The sequence below is a fragment of the Phalacrocorax aristotelis genome, chromosome 1 (genome assembly GCF_949628215.1).
Source record: "Phalacrocorax aristotelis chromosome 1, bGulAri2.1, whole genome shotgun sequence".
NCBI lineage: Eukaryota > Metazoa > Chordata > Aves > Suliformes > Phalacrocoracidae > Phalacrocorax > Phalacrocorax aristotelis.
In genome coordinates, this window is record NC_134276.1 from 86,806,495 (window position 1) to 86,826,142 (window position 19,648).

The window sequence follows — 19,648 nt, forward strand, 5'->3', positions numbered from 1 at the left end:
TGTTACCAAATTCAGGAGCTGCCCTGACAACTGGTCATTCTTACCCTTGCATATCAGGGATTCAAGAAATATTTCCAAATTTCCCCTCCCCTCCATGTTTTCAACAAGAGCAGACAAAGTTGCATTTAGACATCCAGAGTCAGTGATTTAACATTAGGGGCTTGAAGGAAGGGCATGATTTCTTGACACTTGCCACCAGCATCCTACGTGGAAAGCAACCTAAAAGCTTGTTCCCAGAACACAGCCAGAATTTCACTGCTTAGACACAGCATCCTTCATTATGCCTACACTTTTGAAGCCCTCAACTGCCTACAACAGAGCTGGGCAGGGAGATAAGCTTCGGTTAATTTGTTGAAGCATACAAGCCTTGCCATTTAAGGCATATACTATTACTGCAAGACTGTTTCTTCTACCTGAACCAGCTCATTCAAAACTGCCTGAAATATTTTTTTACAAAATAAAATACCTCAGGTGTGTCCTCACTGCAGTGTGGATGAGTAACACTTTCTTCAAGCTTCTTAAAGAGGTCAAATTATTATTTTCTAACTTCGCTAGTCATAAAGACTGCAAAGGACACTAGTGAATTACAGGTCCAAGCTGAAAGAAATTAATGCTTACATGTAAGCTCCCACCTTCATTCTAAAACCACCACAATTTCAAGGATCTTCAACGATACAGATTAAATTATTAGGTAATAATTTTCACAAATCCAGAGAGATACCTCTCCCGTTCTTCTCTTTCCTGTCTCTCCCTTTCTTCTTGTTCTTTTTGCAGGCGGGCCTGTCGTCTTTTCTCAGCTAGAATTTTTGAGGCTTCTTCTGCATCAGTTGTTCCTGCCATGATCTTCCCTGGGAGAAGACGACCAAGGGTGGAAAGTTAGGCAGAGAACTAAGAGTGCCCAGCACTTCCACACTCAAAGAGAGGCTAAAACGGGCCTGGTTCATGCTGGCATGACACCTTTGTTTTTCAAAAGCACACATGAGCATTTTCAGCAGAGAGACTATGGGATAGGTATGGGCATCCCTGCATTTCAACATTTTCACATCCTCATTAACAAGTGTCCTTCATACATGGGCAACGCTGCTGAAAACTATACATTTACCGGTTTTAGTACGTACCTTTACGCATTTTCATAAACCCCTGACTGAGCAGCTTCATAAAAAGAACAGTTCATTACTGTTTAAAAGCCTCACAGACCCACGATACCTTGCAATTTATTCCTGCAGTAAGACTCACCTTCATTATTTTCAGCCTTTCCTGCAGAAGGCACATGCTTCTCAGAAGCCACCTGGCCTGCCTCATCAGTGCGTGCTCCTGGTGATTTTTGATGACTGACATTCTCTTTCTCCTTGTCTGCTTTCTTTTTAGGTGTTTCCTGGCTGAGGTTAGAAGTAGCACGATGCTTCACAGGAGAAGCTGGATATTGTTTGGCATTTTTAGGAGACTGAGGGTAAGTCTTTGCAACTGTCCTGATGAGGGAAAACAAAATAAAAATCTCAAAACAGGCGATTCGTTAAGCAACTTGGAATCAAGTTCTGACTTTACTTACATCATTCTTTCTTGTCTCTGGCTACATAGTAACATCCTTTGTTTTCAGCAGTTATCCCTGCTGAAATGTAGGGATTTGCCATGGAAGTGCAAATGAGTACCAAAAATTCTTTTTTAAAAAGACCAATAATACTGTCCAAGTTGTAGGAAAGAGATACGACATCATGCACTATCTGAACCAAATCATTTTCATAATGGCCATTTCGTAAGAATTTTGTCAACATTATTCAATAGTCCATTTCAACGTTTAAAGGAAAGCTATGGCTGCTTTCTCTCTGCAGCAATTATAGTGGGCTGCAATGTGCTGCTTTCATCTGAACACTGCCTTCTCAAACATGGTCTTTTTGTAATGGTATCTGATTATCTAAAATAGCACCAAATATTACTATATTCCAAGGTAAAGCTGGGCACCACAAAAAGAGACAGAACTGACCAAACCACTGTATAGTCAGCCCCACTGTTCCAGTTAGTGTTTTAATCAGCACCAACGCGACAGACTCAAGGCTCAAAACTCAGCCCCCTGCAACCTTTTACACAGCTGCACTTGTGATGGCAACGCAGCCAACGGCTCATTTGGCTGTTGCATATTTTAGGTGAAATTATAACCTTGAAGTCATCTCTGGGAAAGCAGAAGGGAAAAGGTACTTGATATTCACTGAAAATATGTGCACAAGAGAACAGATTATGAGGAAACAGAACTACATGCAAACACTGTTCATTATTTACGTATCACCAGTAACTAGCACTAAATTCTTGTAACATCAAGAAAGGCTGGGCTGTATGACTAAGTGGTATGGAAGTAAAGAGATTACAATCTTAAAGTAATGATTTATGTGAGTCCCATTAGAAGAAATAATCCTACATTAAAGTGAACATTACACATATAGTTTTAACCTTCCTTATGGATATGCAATTATGATACAAATGTATTATCCCTTATCACTTTTTTCATCTATACAATATAGTCTCATATACTACAACATGTTTTCTGGACTACACACTCATTCTGGCAGACCACAAGCACGAAAAACATGGACAATGACTGAAAATTAATGGACTAGGGTGGAAAGATTTGTATAGATGCAGCTACAGTACTGCGTGGCCAGAGACTATTATAACCAGAACAGCATTTCCATTAGAGAGCAGACAAAAATTAAAAGTCTTTCCAGTTGGTGTGCCCCCCTCCACAATTCAAGAATTCAGAAGAAGAAAGGGTTCTTTTCTAACATATTATGCTGCATGTGAAAGAGGTTGAGACACCAGAATACAGGGAGCTCGTTCAGAGCTGCCCAGTTTGTGGGGAAGAAAAGACTGCAGAGTACTGCACCACCCATACCCTCCTCCTCCCACTGAAGAGCCATCACAGAATACAAAAAGCCCTTGGGCTGGTGGAAGAGTAGCACGCAACTAAATTTGAAGTTCAGCTCAGGTACCCTCTGCCTGCAGGCCCAGGAACTTGCTGTCAGCTCAAGTCCTCACCCTTGGTCCTTACCTGAGCTAAGCTGTAGGCATGCCAGTACCTGGCCTCCTAACTTGCTGATCCTGACCTGATGTCCTGGCTTGTCCTTGGATCTGCTTCATTAAGGCCTTTGCTGACTATCACTGGAGTCTTGGCTGACCCCAGTCACCATCACCACACCTGCCCTGGTCACTTCTTTTGGTCTGCTGTGGGATGGGTGCCTGTGGGTGAGGTCCCTGTCCTTGTCTGCCCTGCTGCCGCCCATGGTTCCTGGCTCGCCCTGCCTCACAAGGCAGCCTGCTCCTGCTGCTCCCTGACAGAAACAGGCTTTGGAATGGGTGGACAGGCAGGTCTGTTTCCAGCTCTTGTAAAAAAACAGCAGTGGGAGAAGCCAATAAGATTGGTTGGTGTTGACCAAATCTGGTTTTAGCATTGTCTGTAGTTTTCTCTTTGGGATATGGATGGACTCCCAGATCCTCCTAAAGACAAAGGCAGAAATTTCAAGGCCTCAGCTACACACGTACATCTCGTATGTGCCGAACATCTCATATGTGCCTCACCATTACAGTAATTTCCAACCACATCTCAAAAATGTAATGTATAAATAAAAAGCAAACAACATTTCTTACGCTCCTCTGCAGCACAGAGGATGCTTCTTGCTAATCAGACACTTCTTCAAAGCATAGTCCCTTCTTGCTGTCTTTGGTTTACATTTCCAACTTCACCACAGATTCCTCACAATGCTTTTTATTTAACTTGTTGTGACAGGAGAAACAACACAGTCACATAACTAAGGCTGAGTCATTTTCAGTATTAGCACAGAAGTAATTGTTTTCTAATAAAGACATGACAATCAAATTAAAGAGGGTGGTAGGAAGAGTCTAGTCATGACAGCTGTGTATCTTGCACTGCACAGGAATTAGAGCAGACTGGCTGCACAACTTACCTGTTGGACTAGAAATGCACTGAATCTATTATTTAAGTAATGCATCTTTGAACTTTTAGACCTACAGAAGTTTTTTGTTACAGCTCTTTGGGCAGAAACACAAGAAACAAGTACGCCGTTGCTTGTTTTAAAGCAACTAACAGGGAGAAGCATATAAAGGACTGATTACTGCAAGGACATCAACAGTGTAATGCAAGGGATGAAAAGCTGAGAAAGCCCATCCAGAATAAAAATACTTTTTTCAGAAATTTTAAGTAATTTATTGCATGCCTGTAGAAAGTATTAAATGAACACTGGGTTTGCCCTTGTATTTAAAACATATTGTCAACTTAGCATCTTTAACATTCCCAGACACAGGCAGAATTGTTACTGGGAAAAACCCACTCCTCCTAATAGTATTTAAATGACGCTGCTTTTTACCAGAAAGGGCCAGACTTGACTGTGAAGACAGAAAAATAGGATTATTAAGGCAAAATGTATACACACTTGCATAGGGGTGTGCTTAGGTTTTAAAAAAATGTTTTATATTTGCATTGTAAGAAAAGGAAAGGGATGTAATGAAACCCTGGTAGGAATGTGAGAACACAGAAGCGTGCCTGATGAGGATCCGAGAATTAAGGCGACAACACCCCAGAATCCAAGAAGTGGTAGCATGTTAGTTATCTGAAAGTTTGCTCATCTTAGTCACTAGATTTTACAGGGAAGTACAGAAGCACAGGAAGGATCTTGCTCCCTCCAGGAGATCTTAGTTTTCTCACCTAACTGCCCTGTGTTGACAAGGGGGCAGCAGCTTCTAAGAAGCCATTCCTACATGCACTGCAAGAACCTCTATCAGGTCTGAGGTCCTTAAATTACAATGACATGTACTTAAAAGAGGGATAGCCCACACTGCAGAAGAAATTCTCAGGAAGAGCACACGAGGGGTTCTGAGATTACTTTTACTAAGCATCGAAAATAAAATACACAGAGCACACACGAGTCAGAGGTCACATCCAATTCTGTCCCTGAACAGCAAGGGAGAGAACAGTATACTTTTTTGAAAAGCCAGGTACGTGACAGGTCATCAGTTGCAGCAGTTCAGAAGGCTGACTTTAAATGAGAAATCTGCAGCAATACCAGAGCTGCATTATTTCTGTACACCGCCCCCCCACCATCTCCCTATTAATTCAACAAAAGCTCTGCCGAAACCACATGAAGCACTTGCATGTTCTCAAGCCTGGTTTCTGAGATTGCTCTGATCACAAGCTATTCCTGGGTTCTGACATTTTTGCTTTGCTATCTGTGACATTTTCTCAAAAGTAGTTTTCTTTCACTCTTAGTTTTGATATTTTCTAGCCAGAGACAGATTCGTTTCTCTTTTACATTTCTTAAGAGAGCACAAACTCAGCACAGGTCTATAGAACAGTTATTTTGATAACTGTATTATTGCAGATGTTTTAAAAATCTTGAATTGGCCCATTCTTTAGCTTGCTGCTGAAGAAAACCTCAAAATAGTCTTGATCCAACATTCTACCCATTGTTTTTATCTTTCCAAGGAAAAACAGAAATCAAGAGTAGTAAATGTAGCACACATCAAATAAAATCTAAAACTAGGTCACTGCAGGACATAGAAGCTACTTCTGTGAGGAATTCATCACAGGTCACTTTTAAAACAAAGAGACCAAAGTCTTTTTTGTACTACTCTAGGTTCCTGTTTCGTTGGTACTCTGATTGAGCATGTGCATTTCTGACATCAGAGTGCATCCCAACAGCTGCAGTGGGGCGTCACCCAAAAGAACCACCAAGCTACGGGTTCACTTAGTGAAAGTATGAGCAAAGGACAGTGACACAGGGTGGGAACTGGAAATGAACCAAGAACCACCACCCACCAGCAGCGCTGCAGTCCCTTGTCCCTTCCCCCTGCCCCTCTCCTTCTCATATGAGGTAACGTTTTGGCAAAATAATGTAACATAGAGGCTGGTCAGAGCTTTTCATTTTTACTCACTGGCTTATACTATGGCTTATCTGGAGACACTTTGAAATCGATGGGACATGACAGAATCAAGGGAGTAGGATTTAGTTTAAAGGGACTATTTACCCAAAGACATGTGAAGGACACAGGCTTTATTGCGTTGCCATTCTATAAGATAGGACACTTAACTATTCTCCGAGGGATACTGCAAGAATAAACTTATTAACGTATAGATCTTTGAAGATGAAACATGAAAAAAATTTACCAGAGAACCTGGTATTATTGATGTTTTGAAAGATGTGAAGAACAGAAGCACTTTACACAATCAGTATCCAATAGCAAGTGTAAAAATAAAAGATAATTTCTCAATTATCCCAGTTCTCTAATCTATTAACCTTCGTCTTTGTCAACTGATCCACACTGGATTCAAAGCAATAGTTTTGGGTTTCTTTCTTGTATGACATTTCTTGATATATTTACTGTTTCAAATATCTTCAAGCTTTTAATTCCTTCCTTGCTTTTAATTATCGCTCAAGATATTTTTATTTTTTTCCCCTTTTCTCTTTTTTAGGTTCATATTTGTTCACTCATATTGTCTTGGGCGTTATGTTTTGGGCTGATCTTTTTTGCTTTCTCAGTAAAATTCGCACCTTCAAATACTTGTATTTTATTTCTGTAATTACTGTGAATCCATTCCGCCATCCGTCATGATCTCTCTTTTGGTCGAAGTTTTATTGTTGTGTTTGAGCCTGTTTCAGTTACTTTGCCATGATAAAAAGAGCTTTTTAATTAATAAATAATGAAATAACATCTAAAGATGACAAGCAACTACCACTCACAAACCAAGATGATGACTGTGAAGAGCTAGTAATTAGAACAATACCAAGAAAACTTGAATGTCAAGCCACAGACTTTTGAGAAGAAAAAAGCGTATGGCTAATTATCATCTAAATCACTGGCCACACTTGATTATTTCCTCAACAGCTTTTGAAGTTAAGGTGCTATGCAGGATCACTAACTACTAATGCTGTACAATATGTATTCTTATTTCTTCTGAGGTATTTTTTTGGCCATATGGTGTGCTGAAAGGAGAAGGATTAAACTTGTAAAAGATCATCAGTCTTGCAAGGAGAATATTTGTCTACATATTTAGTCACATTAAAATTCTACTTCAGTTCCACGGTTAATTTTAAATGACAAGGTAAGACTATACAATCTAAAGGAAGGTTCCAAAAGCCTGCCTATATTTAAATGCACTGTCCAGTCAGATCGTTATCTGCCATTTGAGTAGCATGAAGAAATGTGTACCTTTATACAATACAATATGGTGATCAGGACATCTTTTTAAATTTTATTTCATATTTCTGAGAGGATGTTTCAAGAGTGCTGAAGCAGAACTGTCTTTCTGCAATCAGTAATAAACATGGATTTAAACTCTACTCACTGTATCTCTCAGAAGGTCAAGGAGGGTGTTCTAATTGTGCCATGTTAAGATTAAATGCTCAGTAATACATTTCTAGCAGTGGTCAGAATCAGATTCTCTTGAGGAAGAGAGGGAGGAGAATAGAAAAAAAAAAAAGCGATAACTACCGTGGCTCACAATTACAGAGAAACCCACCAGTAGGCTGCTTAATTCCTCCCTATGACATCTGCTTCTTCCTCTAAAAACAGTAGTTTATATTCCTTATAGGCATGAAAACATTTTACTATAAAAAGGTTCTCCTAACTTGCACCTCTGGGAAAGAGTCTCTATCTTTGCCTAACCTTTTATGGAAATTAGCGCTACAAGTTAAGACAGGGCATACTTCTTCCATGAAGCACTAAATATCTGTTTGTTTCACAAAATCTTTTTGGTTTTCCCCCGGATGTCTCTATGATAAGCTGTCCATCCTTTTCCATATCTGCTTGTCAAGAAGTGCTTCGCTCTCAGCAATCCATTTCCCACCAATCATTTTGCTTAACTAAGTATGTCTCTTGGTATGTCTTTTATACTGGCTGAGTGAACTGAAAGATGCATTCTGAACTGGGAATATCAGTTTTCATATGTTTTTATAGATCAGACTTTCCTTTGTACGTTTTTGAGTGCCACTGGACAATGATCTGCTCAAAACTAATGAAAAAAGCTGGTTGTCATTAACGTTTCACGTAATTCCACTCTTCACAAAATTTACGTAGTTCAGAATCTGGTGATGTTACATAGATAATATTGAGAGTTTCAGAATTTGTAGCTCTATAAAACGAACCAAGAATTCCAATTTCCCAGTTGAATGCAAGAGAATGTCTAAACCAGCAAGAATGCCCAGGGCCAGATGGTTTCCTGCATTTTGTCCAACACTGGATTCACACACAAAATCATCCTCCATTAAAGGGCTATGCACTCAGAGCTGAAACAGAAACGGAACACCAGCTAGTTTTTTGAAGTGGAAGAGATTTATCAGAAAGGGGATCATCAAGACTGATTCAGATTAAAAAAAAATCCAGACAAAAGGAGATAATTTTCAAGACAAAAGCAGGACCCATGAACAGGGTCTGGGGGTGTGTGGGGGTGTGTGTGTGGGGGGGTGTGGGTGTGGGTGTGGGTGTGTAAATCAGACAGCTACTGTAAACTATGACTACTTTAGCATACTTCAGCATTTGGTCCACACTTAATATTCTGATCTAAGAAAGCTGAAGACATATTTGCTTAGACTTGTGAGTTGCAATCTGTGGTACAGGGACTACAGCTCTGCAAAAGACAACTAAGAAAAGCAACTCAGTTGCTAGTAAGGGCAGATACGCTATAGGTCTACAACTCTGCATTAAAAAAACCCCAACAACAAACAGCAACAAACCCACAGAGGTCTGCAAATAAGCAAAGATTAAAACTGATGGTTTAGATGACTCATAATTTAGTATATTTATGGAACCAGATGGCCATGCCAGCAATAGGAAATGCATATTTTAAATGCTGGAATTTCTAGTTAGTATTCATGTTCTGTGCATTTCTTCACATTAGGCAGATTTTCTTCAAAACCAATAAAACAAAAGCATGTTTAAAAAGAAGTATTAAATAAAATTTCACATGAATTATGAAATGCACCGTGATAGTTTCAAAAGGCAGAGAAGTGTCTCTAGTGACGATTAACACAATTTTACATGTATTGTATCGGTTCATCTACATCTCTCTCCCCCCCCATCTGTATATGTGTGCATATATAAATAAAATTAACTAGATTTTACACAACTCTTCAAAGCAAGCTCCTCAAGAACCTATGTCTCCTTTTATACGTAACAAGAAGCTCACAGCATATTAGACCACTAATAAGAAAGGCATACTTAGGTGTCGCAGGGGATGCAGATCGTCTGGACATGGCAGCAGGAGAATCAGACCTTCTTAGAGGAGATCCCATACCAGATGATGAACTGGGTGTTGAGGGTCGCTTCTCTTTCTTTATCTTCTCAGTCTAGAAACACAGTCCATTTTAGTTGCCATAATTAGGACCAACACATCAAAAATATATTTGATAGTTTTACTAATAAGATGGCATATAAACATATTTGTGTAACATACATTTAAGATAAAAGTTTTTTAAACACCAGCTCACAACTGAAGTACGTAGTTCTTTATTTTACATAGACATTAAAAAAAACAAAACAAAACCAAAAACCACCAAACCATGTCTTGCATGGACATAGCATACAAGTTGCAGATAAGTAACACCACATCAGAGCCTTTCCAAGAGCTCTTGGGAGGGGCAGTGGCACTGGGTGGATTTTTCAAAATCATCTATATGCTCCTGCAATGCCTCTCAAGATATGGTCAGCAGTGTACCCCGGCATCTCGCTGCAACGCTGCCAATCACATCTAGGATAGACGCTACACAAATCTTTAGCTCCCAGCTTTGGTCCTCTCACTTACGTCTAATTTAGATGGCATGAATCCCCTTACTATTAACAAAACACAGGACCTTATGTGAATTTTACAGCACTGGCATAAATTTTTTAAAACACGCCTTACATTTTGTAGACTCAGTGAAGGTGAGTGACTTGCCTTTGCTTTTCTGGAAACTACAGTGGATCAATAATGCATCTTTTAAGCAAAGAGCATTAAAAATGTCCGGAGAAAGAGTTAAGCAATTGTTATAAAACAGACGCATTGTCAACGCACTTGGCAAGTTTCTGAAATCTGTGAAGCTTGCGAATTAGCAGCAAGACTGGATAGTCATACTCAGTAGAGAGACCCTATTTGTCATCCCCAATCCCAGACGTTACAGGCAAGTCGAGAAACATACACCAGTGCCAGAAATCTCAGTTTCCAGAAAATAAACGTGTTGCTGTTCCAAATACCAGTGCTCAACATTGATTCCCAGGAGGAGGAAGATAGTAAAATGCTGCTAAACAGGAGCAGGAAAGCAACAGACGCATGCAAGGCTTACTTTCTTACTGCTGCTTCTTACAACAGGGGTAGCACTTTATTTTTATGAATGTAAAGGGAAAGATAACAACCAAAAGCCGCATCAGTTTACCCAGGAGTGAAATCAAAACCATTGCAAACCCACCTGAGTAATTTCAGCTGCAGCCGCGCCTTTCATGGCATCGGAAGTGGAGGGCGAAGTTGCCTTCTTTCTGTCGGTGCTTCGGGTGGGGGAAGGCTTGTAGGGAGATTTAAGAGGACTAGCTGGTGCTACACGAGGACAGATATGGAATACTAAAGAGTTATAGTACAATAGCAAGAGCAAAAGGGAGCACAGACAGAGGAAGTAAAGGAAAGGAGAAAACAGCATACTTCTATGTTATAACATTCAAAAGTAGTTTTCAAGGTTTTTTTAAAAAGTGTTTCAAAAGATGACATTATATAACACATTCAACATGGTCCCATGTTTAATAAAAATGCCTCAACTGAAAGTAACATTTTATAGGATTTTTTTTAAATTAGCTGTAAATATTGCTCTCTTACTCATATACCTTCTGAATCACCTGACTATGACTGTGATTCTTTTCTCTTCTGAAAAGTCCAGCCTCCTTTGCATATGATAAAAAGAGTAATCAAACAATTCTAGTTGGGTGACTTTTGAACAAACACTGCAAAACAGGAAAGGTGACAGAAGAGTAGGGAGTTTGGGATTTGTTTGCTTTTTAAAAAAGCCTAGATACGGCAAAAGCTCCTAAATACCTTAGTTGCTTTTCAAAATAATACTTAATTAAAAAAACAAACCCAAACCTAAACTAAATGCTGCTGAGGTATTTCAGTTACTGTAACTTGTGGTAGACATCAGTTTGAGTACTACACATGCATTACAGCTTACAGGGCAACCCTTTCTGGGTATTTTTTCTTTATTTGCAATGTGAACAGGATGGTTTTTTAAATGGGATATTTTACTCCTGTTTTTGTTCATATCGCCTTCTAAGGTGCAACTTTCACACACAGAGAACAATCAACAGAGTATGTGCTTTGTTAATAACACAGATACTAATTGCAGCCATGGGATGGTGCATTTCCAATCGTATTCAACTGAAGTCAAGAAGGATATTGACTTAGGAAAAGCAGTAATTATGCTCAAACGTAAAGGAATTCACATTTCCTTTTTTTTTTTATTGGGAGAAGTCCTATAAAATATCTTACAAAACCTTTTTGTATGCTTTTAAGTTTAACTGGACCTGTGTATTCTTTGACTGACTTTCTGGCAAGTTGGCAAAAGTTCACTGAATATTAAGAAAAATGTTCAGAAACCTAAGTGCTGCTTCAACTGTAAAAAAACTTTAATTGTATCTGTCCAGTAACAACTGTTTGCCTGAATATCTTGACTCAGAGTGACATTAATAATGCATTGACCTAGAGAAAGAGTCTTAAATTGAGACTCCTCATTTCTAAGCTTACAGAAAATGTAGGAGCAGATCAATTTTGACCCAAACTTAATGACGTGAGGCACAGTATGAACTCCTGAAAAGGAAGAACCCTCCTTCCTGTTCAAGAAATGACTTCTGTGGAGAGAAGTACACCACAAATGGGAGATGTCCCTCAATGCTTTTGCTAGCAATTACTGGCAAAACCATCCATGGCCCCTCTGAGTACCGATGCTGTTTGCAACCTGCGCTACAGCCCAATTGCCTTGTGAGGAAATGAGTAGAGCATGCTGGTTCAGAGAGCTGTTCCCAGAATCAGCACTCCTGGTTCAGCCGAGGGGAAAAGCAATCTGCAGACCAAACTGTATCCTTGTCAGCCATGCCAGCGTGCTACTTTAAAGATCCTGCGATGAAGAGGGAGATAAAGCTGGGAGTTTACAAACAAAATGAGTGGGGAAGGATGGAAGTCCCTACTTACTTATTCAATATCAGATACAACACAGAAGACAACATCTGTAGGTGGCCCCAGCAATTCGCCTCAAAATGTTAAGCAGAATATACTGATCTAATTTCAAGGTGGCTTTTGTTCAGTCTTAGCAGTAGTTGATCCCTGAGCAGTAAGTAAACTGGGAATTTTCTCATGGGCCAAGTACTGTATGACAGCATTTCTGCTTCCAACAGATGCTGCTTTTAATGTAGAACCAAGGGAAGTAATTTCAGAGCCATTCAATACCAATGTCCCTATGCACTGCAACAAAGAAGTAATGCACAAAGGGAGGTAAGCCTGCTTTGCAATCAATTTTTATATAGCTTTGTATTAAAAGCACAGATGCAGGACCTGAGCCTATTTCAACCATGCCGTATGAAAGCACTGATCAGAAAAATGATCAGTCTTATACTGTCTAGCCAATTTTATCCTGAAAAAAAGTGCTTCCATTTGAAGGCAGGCATTTGGGTGTGGGGTTTGTTTTTTTTTTTGTTGTTGCTGGTTTTGTTTTAAATAGAAGTAAAAAGAGCTGTTAAACTTCTGTCCTTGTTTCAGCAAATACCACAGCTAGGTATAGTTTTATAAGCAGGAACTACTCTGGAAGTCAGACACCTGCCTAAATCTTAGCAGGATTGGAAACATTAGTTTTATAGATCTTTGCAAATAAGGGTTTTATTAGACAGCCATTTACAGATAGGAATAGTAACTATCATCCCTAATTTTTAGTTCTTAAAGATCTAGATTAAAGATTTCTGGAACTGACATCTCCCCATCAGTGTGTCTGGTTTTTTGCTCTGAGTAAGTTAGAGGCAAAAAGTAATTTAACAGCAAAGAACTGGAACCTTAGTAAAAATAATTAAGGCTCAAATGGTGCACTGGGATTTTTATTCTACATACTATTTGGGTGTGCAAGTTGATTAAGTTAATATATCAAATAAAGCCTCTGAGATGTGTCACACACTGGTCTAAAAACCTGTTTGTTAAAGGAATATATTCGGTTTCCCACTGAGTTAGGTTTTAGTGATTTTGTTAGTTCATTTTTTTGATTTTTTTTAAAGTATGTTCTTTTTAAAGAGACATTTAGAACAAGACAAACAAGATGATGTGTTTTTTGAAGCTTTTAAATACACTGCTATCACAAACAACTTATTTCATCATTGATTTTGTACCATCATGTAAATTGTCATTTGGTTCATAGTACTCCGTTTCTTTCAGCAACTACTCAAATGCAACCAAAAACATACCTTAACTGTTTCAAAGTGAGTAATTCACATTTTTTTACCTGGATTATTGCACTGCTCAGAAAGCATTAATGTACTTCTGCTTCTGGCTAAAGATGACTGTGTGGGAGTCAGCAGTCGAGAAACAATAAAGTTTTCCATTGGACTAAGATGCATGCGGTGAGCTGAAGGATGGGAGCAAATAAAATAAAATTTAAAATGCAAAGAAATAAAACAATGTTACGTTAAAATAACTGAAACAAAATGATGAAGTGATCAAGTGAAATGAAAAATATCTTGAAGTGTTTCAGCTTTAAAATATTTAAAGAGAATTTTCATTCCCTCTGAAGAAAAGGTTTCTAGTTTCTCCATCACTTTAAATTATTTTCCCACCTGTACAATAAATATTGTAAGGTAAAGACCGCGTTGCGTTTTGTTCTTACACAGAGACAAGTTCCATTCTGCAAAATGGTTGCTTTCATGACTCAGCATAAAAAAGGTTTGCCTTTTTCCCCAGTAGAAAAGGTGAAACATTTGGTATAAAAGCGCAGTTACTCACTGGTGTGCCAACCATACTGGGACTACATTTAAAATTTGCAGTCTCATTGCATTATATAAGTCTTATTTATACATTACGCCTGCATTCCTCCCTACTCCATAAATATAAGCATCAACCATGTAAGAATGATATTTATAGATGTTCCTATTACATGCATATATATATAGCTATCTATCATAATAACCTCAAAGCTATTGATGAGTTTTCATTAAGCAATTCAGAAATGAAAGTAAGTTTACCTTCTCTTTTCATTCTAGAAATAAGCCTTCATTGTCACTTATTTCAGTTAAGTTTTTTTGTCAGACGTGGGGGGGGGGGGAAGGAAGAAAGACACAAAACAAGCAAAAAAGAAAATGCCAAAGAGTTCACAGTGGGGTAAACCCTTCGGTCCTCTCTGTAGTGTTTAGTAACCACTAATCCCGCAGGATGATCATCTTTTGCTGAGCCTCTGATGGATCAGGGTTTCAAATCAAATTAAAGGGCTCTACAACTCTGGTCACCAGACTGCAGTCTCCCAGGTGGTTCATTGGACATACTTCTGCCCACGGCACATGTCAGGTCTATTGTTGAGCCATGCATTTGGTTTGCTTGTTTTTCGTTATTTGGCTGGAAGATCACAAGCTGTGGAGTTATAGGAAATTGCTGCAGCCGCCACATGTACTTACAACCCTGTTTGCTGGAGTATCAGACATGGAAAAAGAATCAGTAAAAAAAACCCCACAGCATTTGTCACTGGCCTACGATCTCCAGCATGGCACCACAGCCTTGGGATGGGCTGCAGAACTATTTCATTGTATTAACTTACAACCCCCAAAAATGTTTGAGTTCTTTTGAATAACAGACATAAGTGAGTTACATAGCTATATGGACAAGAAGTGCTTTAAGCAGATTGAGAGTTGATGCTGGTAGGAGACCAGCATATTCACTTGCCTCTGTCGGGGGAATGTGTTATTGCCGCTGTGGAGGAGGAGAGGCGCTTACTGATTGGCGATTCCATTTGCTTTGGCAGATTCATTGTAGAAGCTGAAAGTTTGTCACATGCTGCAGAGAGACGCATTGAAGATATTTGTATTCACATCACAGCATTGATAAACTCTCAAAATTAACCTCGCATTTGTACTCCTGGCCCTTGCCACTGATCACGTCACTGAATAAGGCATGAGGTAAGATCTTTCTGACTGCTGGAGAAGCAGCATTTTATAAGACGTACATGCTTTCGGATGCAACTTCTCTGCTTGTGAATTCAACATTCCAGTTTTACGACAGCCTATCTTTTTTACTGCCGCAAGCAAATAGGTTTACATCAAGTCTGAAGAAGTGAAGCCATTCTGATACAAGCTATTCAATACCAGCACAAGCAGAAAGTTACCTTAAGAAAATCAACTGCACACATGACAACTCTGGACTCCTCGTCTCCTTTCCCCCTCCCCTCTACTTTCAGTCTGGGAGAGCTGGGGAAGACTTCAGGTGTTATTCTAATAGAAAAATGAAATAACCAACACTTGTGCGTTTGCACGATGAAAACTCACTGTTTCAGTGACTGATCTGGCACCAGCAATTTGCCTTTATATTTTTGTTATTGAGAATACTTTTTTTAAAAAAGTATAAAAAGCATTCTGGTACCACCCCAAGTGCTTTCATTTTTCTTCTGAAATACTGGTTGACAAAGTCTGTCTAGGCAGAAGACCTACTTCCTACCTTGGCATTTATTCAACTGAATGACAGAAAAATGGTATTCAAGTATTACTACAGTGTACCAGTATATGATGATCACTGCATAATGCTCAAAAGCTAAAAGCACAGATTTTTGTCCCTTAAATTTGAATTTTATTTCATTTCATTCAAAACCAAAAATATTTTCAGCTAGACACATATGTGGCCCTAATTCTGCAGGTCCTAAGTTACTGCATTCCCTATTACATCCACTGAAATGTTGCCCAAGTGGGGTCTGCAAGATTTGCTTCCACCTACTACAGTAAACAATACAATTCTCTACATTTGCTATTTTAAAAAAGCAGGCATAATGCTGGTATGCTGCAAAACATTAGTCACACATCCAAGTGGCTTTGTACGTAAGCAACAATTAGGACAAAATTTGAGTATTTGCACAGAAATAATAGTTCTGTGAGATTGTGGGCAGAACAACATTTTCTGTGCTTTCTGCAGGAGTAACATCCAAACCTAGCTCCTCCTTTGGAGAGAGAAGGAACCTAGTTCTTAAAAGCACAGGCTATGTTACATTTTCAAAATGCCAAGTGCATTTGCAATCAAAATTAGAAATACTATATGCAATCTATTCTTAATTTTGGAGGCCTCATCTACTTCACAGTCCTTTTATGGGAATAACAATTAAAAATAAAAGATAACTGAAAAACATAAAAGAAAACAAAACATGATTGCCTAAACAAAGTCAGCTACTTGAGTTTGTTTCAAATACCAGTTGGCCAAAATCCAATTCGGGGGCCTGAAAACGTAGCATGGCTGTTCATACCAAATTTGCTTGTTCTTAAAATATTGCAGAAAAAGGCCCTTGAGATGGAAAAGAGAGGACTGTTTTGATTAAACACCATCTCCATAACACATTTTCTCTTACTGTGCAACTGAATTTTTTTTTTCAAACTCCATCTGCACCTGTGCATGTCCATGAGAACTGTCACATATATGCGTAATTATATTTACACACACACACAAACACAGAGCGCCCACAGAATTAACAGAGGTGAAAATCTGAGTGGTAGAAATCTACAGTTAGTGAGAAAAACCATGAAATGCCTCTACTGTGCTGGAATGTGAGGCATGCACTGCTCCACCATGGCAAAATTAAAAGGAAATTAAAAAGACATTTGGTCCACATCGCTAAGGGTAATGCTGTAGAGCACCAGACTGAAATAATAAGAAAACAGTGGTTAGGAAGGACAAGATCAGTGGATGGATTACAGTGATTAGAACAGTTATAAACGAGACACGATGGTACTGTGATTCTCTGAAATACCATTGAAGGAATCAGCAGGAGCTGTAGAGGTCACAGGGTCTGGAGGAAGGGTGTTGGCAGCTAAACCTAGAACAGGGGGTGGGGTATTTTCTGATTCACCTACACAGCAGAGAAATCAGAGCAAAAAGAGGTGAAAGAAATTACTGAATAAGTTGGGGGAGGTGGAATTAAGCATAAACTGCATCACAATGACAAACTGTTTTTTTCCTCAAAGTACTAAAGACTTCATTTATTACCATATATTTAATTTTCTGGCTTTTCTGATGGCATACTGTGAAAACTATGATGTGAAACAGAGTTTGCCTTTTTAGAGTTAAGTATATTTACACACTTTTTAAAAGAGAGTAACTGTCATATTTCATCATCACCCAAACATGGATATTTTTCCCCATAACAACAGTTTATTCAAACCTGACAAATTTAAATAAATTGTATGATTTAAAACAGAAAACATGCTTCTTTTTGAAATATAAAAGCAGTACATGACTGATTATGTAATAAAAATAATTTGTTCTGAAGCCAAATCAAAAAGAGCAGCAACAAAAAGTATGTGGGGAGAAAAAACCAAACTATTTTAAACTGCACATGCTGCATAGTCATCTAGAAATTCCCGTCAGGTTTTAGAAGTACCAAACAAAAGCAGATCATCTTTTGCAAGGCTTAGACAGCACTCAGTCCTTTGGTGAATATTAAATTTGCTAACTGTGTGTGCGTGGGAAGACAATGTGAGGGAAGAGAATAAGGGAGAGAGAGCATAAATTTTAATTTTAGCATTTAGCATCCTCCAAACAGATTCTGGTTACTCTATTAAAATGATCTGTGTTCCTAAAGTTAGGAGTGACCTTTCTCCTCAGAAGGTATTAGAGAGAGGAAGCCTGGCAAGCAATTACAAAGCATTTATTCACACCCCAGGGCAGTAGCCCCTACAGTACCACCCTAACTATAAAATGCATTATCCTTACCATCTCCACAACCTCATGCATTTTGCACTTCAAGATCTGCAATGCAGGCAGCCTGTTTCACTTACCATCTCTCCCTCCTGAGCCTGCAGCCAGTGCTCCTCCCCACGACCATCGCTTCTGCTTCTGTTCCAGCTGCTGGCTTCGTTCAAGAGACCGACGCATCATGGCTTCTAAACGTTCCTGGTTATGTTGGTACAAAAACAGAAACCAAATCTGAATCAGTTCTTCGGGGGCTTTATTTTCCTCTTCTGAAACCATGCTGAAAATACACAGTTACCCTGTTGCTCCACGCAAGATGATTACAGGACCTTGTTTGCAGTAAAAGAAAAAGGACTGAATAAAGAAGGTATCAGCACGCTACCTACCTCCAGATATGTGTATCCTTTGTCTGCAAGCCACTGAGGTCACTACAGAGGCCTAAGTAAATAACACAGGTTGCATCACTGCCTAGCATCTGCTCCTGCTGGTGAGGCTGCTGCTGTGCTCTGGACTTAATTTGTATAAGAATAATGCTCGACAAGCATTAACTCCTTCTTGCCTATGCAGACCTCAGGATTTCTTTCCATCCCTTTCTAAGCACAGCTAAATTGCTGCAATGCCAGTGGCTCCTCCTAGCCACGTAGAAAAATGATCGCTTCAAACCCAAAGTAGGTTACTTTGCAGGATGCCCACTTTATTTATTTATTTTTACAAAAACTCCCTCCTTTCTCCCACTATGTTCTTTATGGCCTAGGCATTTAAAAGCTTCTGATTTCCCCTCTGTGTATTTTTTTCTACTGCATACCCAGATTGTGCTGTTCTGAGATTTTTTTCTTTTCCCACTCCACCCCCATATTCTTCTCCATGGCTTGATGAGTTAGGTTTTTCAGATGGGGAAGAACAAGATTTCTTTCCTCCCCCAAATCCTGCTCTAACTTTCACTTACAACTATGTATGGTCGCCTTATTCCCTCCGCACCACCTCCTAACTCTCACTCAAAGACCTCCACTCAGTTTTGTTCCCACCTCCTCCCTATGCTAGTTTCTCAGTGGTCTATTTTTGTGGCAGTGATCTCTGCACCTTTTCTTTTCCTCCTTTCAAGCAGATAAAATCTGGTTCTTCCCCACCCACCCTTTCATCACCTACCACTCTCTTCCCCTCCTCCTCCCAGTACCTCATTCGCATCTGGCAACCTCTTTACCTTCACATTTCAGCAGCCCAACCCATACTGTGAAAGATGAGTCTACTCTTGCCTCCAACTCCCAATGGTTTTTAGCCCTTTGATCCTATCAGTATTTTTGGTCCTATTACTTGCCGTCTTTGCTATGTCCTTCTGGTCTAGTATAAAACTCCTACTCTATCCGCTTCAAACTCTTGATCCGGTAGGTTTCTGTGATTGTATCATATTCCCTTCGATTTCTATCAATCCCCTGCTCTGTCTCCCATATATTTTGGTAGCTCAGATCAACGATGCAGAAAACCTCTCCCGCATCTCTTGGCCAGATTACTTTCTCTCACTGATTCATTACTTTGGTCTAGGCTTCCTATTCCCCCTCTCCGAGATACTGTACCACAAAATTTCAGTCTTTGTTCAGGCAAGTGTCCTTCAGCCTCTGCACTGGTGTTGAGCCTTTTGTCTCCGATAGAGCTCCTTCAGCAGATCAGACCCGACATCAGGCACCTCCAGCAACTACCATGCCTGGAACTTTTATGCCTGTACCT

At 39.4% G+C, this 19,648-nt stretch overlaps 1 protein-coding gene across 7 annotated transcripts in view; it reads right to left on the reverse strand.

The window, feature by feature from the left end:
• The window catches only part of MAP7D2 (MAP7 domain containing 2), an 87,534-nt gene that overhangs the window by 8,857 nt on the left and 59,029 nt on the right, over window positions 1-19,648 (reverse strand). For 2 of the 7 annotated variants that reach the window (XM_075096683.1, XM_075096670.1), the window contains 8 exons: window positions 18,013-18,127; window positions 16,986-17,084; window positions 14,924-15,034; window positions 13,497-13,619; window positions 10,443-10,591; window positions 9,220-9,347; window positions 1,237-1,469; window positions 722-848 (listed from right to left, as the gene is read on the reverse strand). In XM_075096683.1, the coding sequence (XP_074952784.1) occupies window positions 722-848; window positions 1,237-1,469; window positions 9,220-9,347; window positions 10,443-10,591; window positions 13,497-13,619; window positions 14,924-15,034; window positions 16,986-17,084; window positions 18,013-18,127 (1,085 nt within the window). Of the gene's footprint in view, window positions 1-721; window positions 849-1,236; window positions 1,470-9,219; window positions 9,348-10,442; window positions 10,592-13,496; window positions 13,620-14,923; window positions 15,035-16,985; window positions 17,085-18,012; window positions 18,128-18,312; window positions 18,398-19,648 lie in introns of those variants that run through there. The other 5 variants (XM_075096701.1, XM_075096652.1, XM_075096662.1 and 2 more) reach the window with 5 other exon arrangements.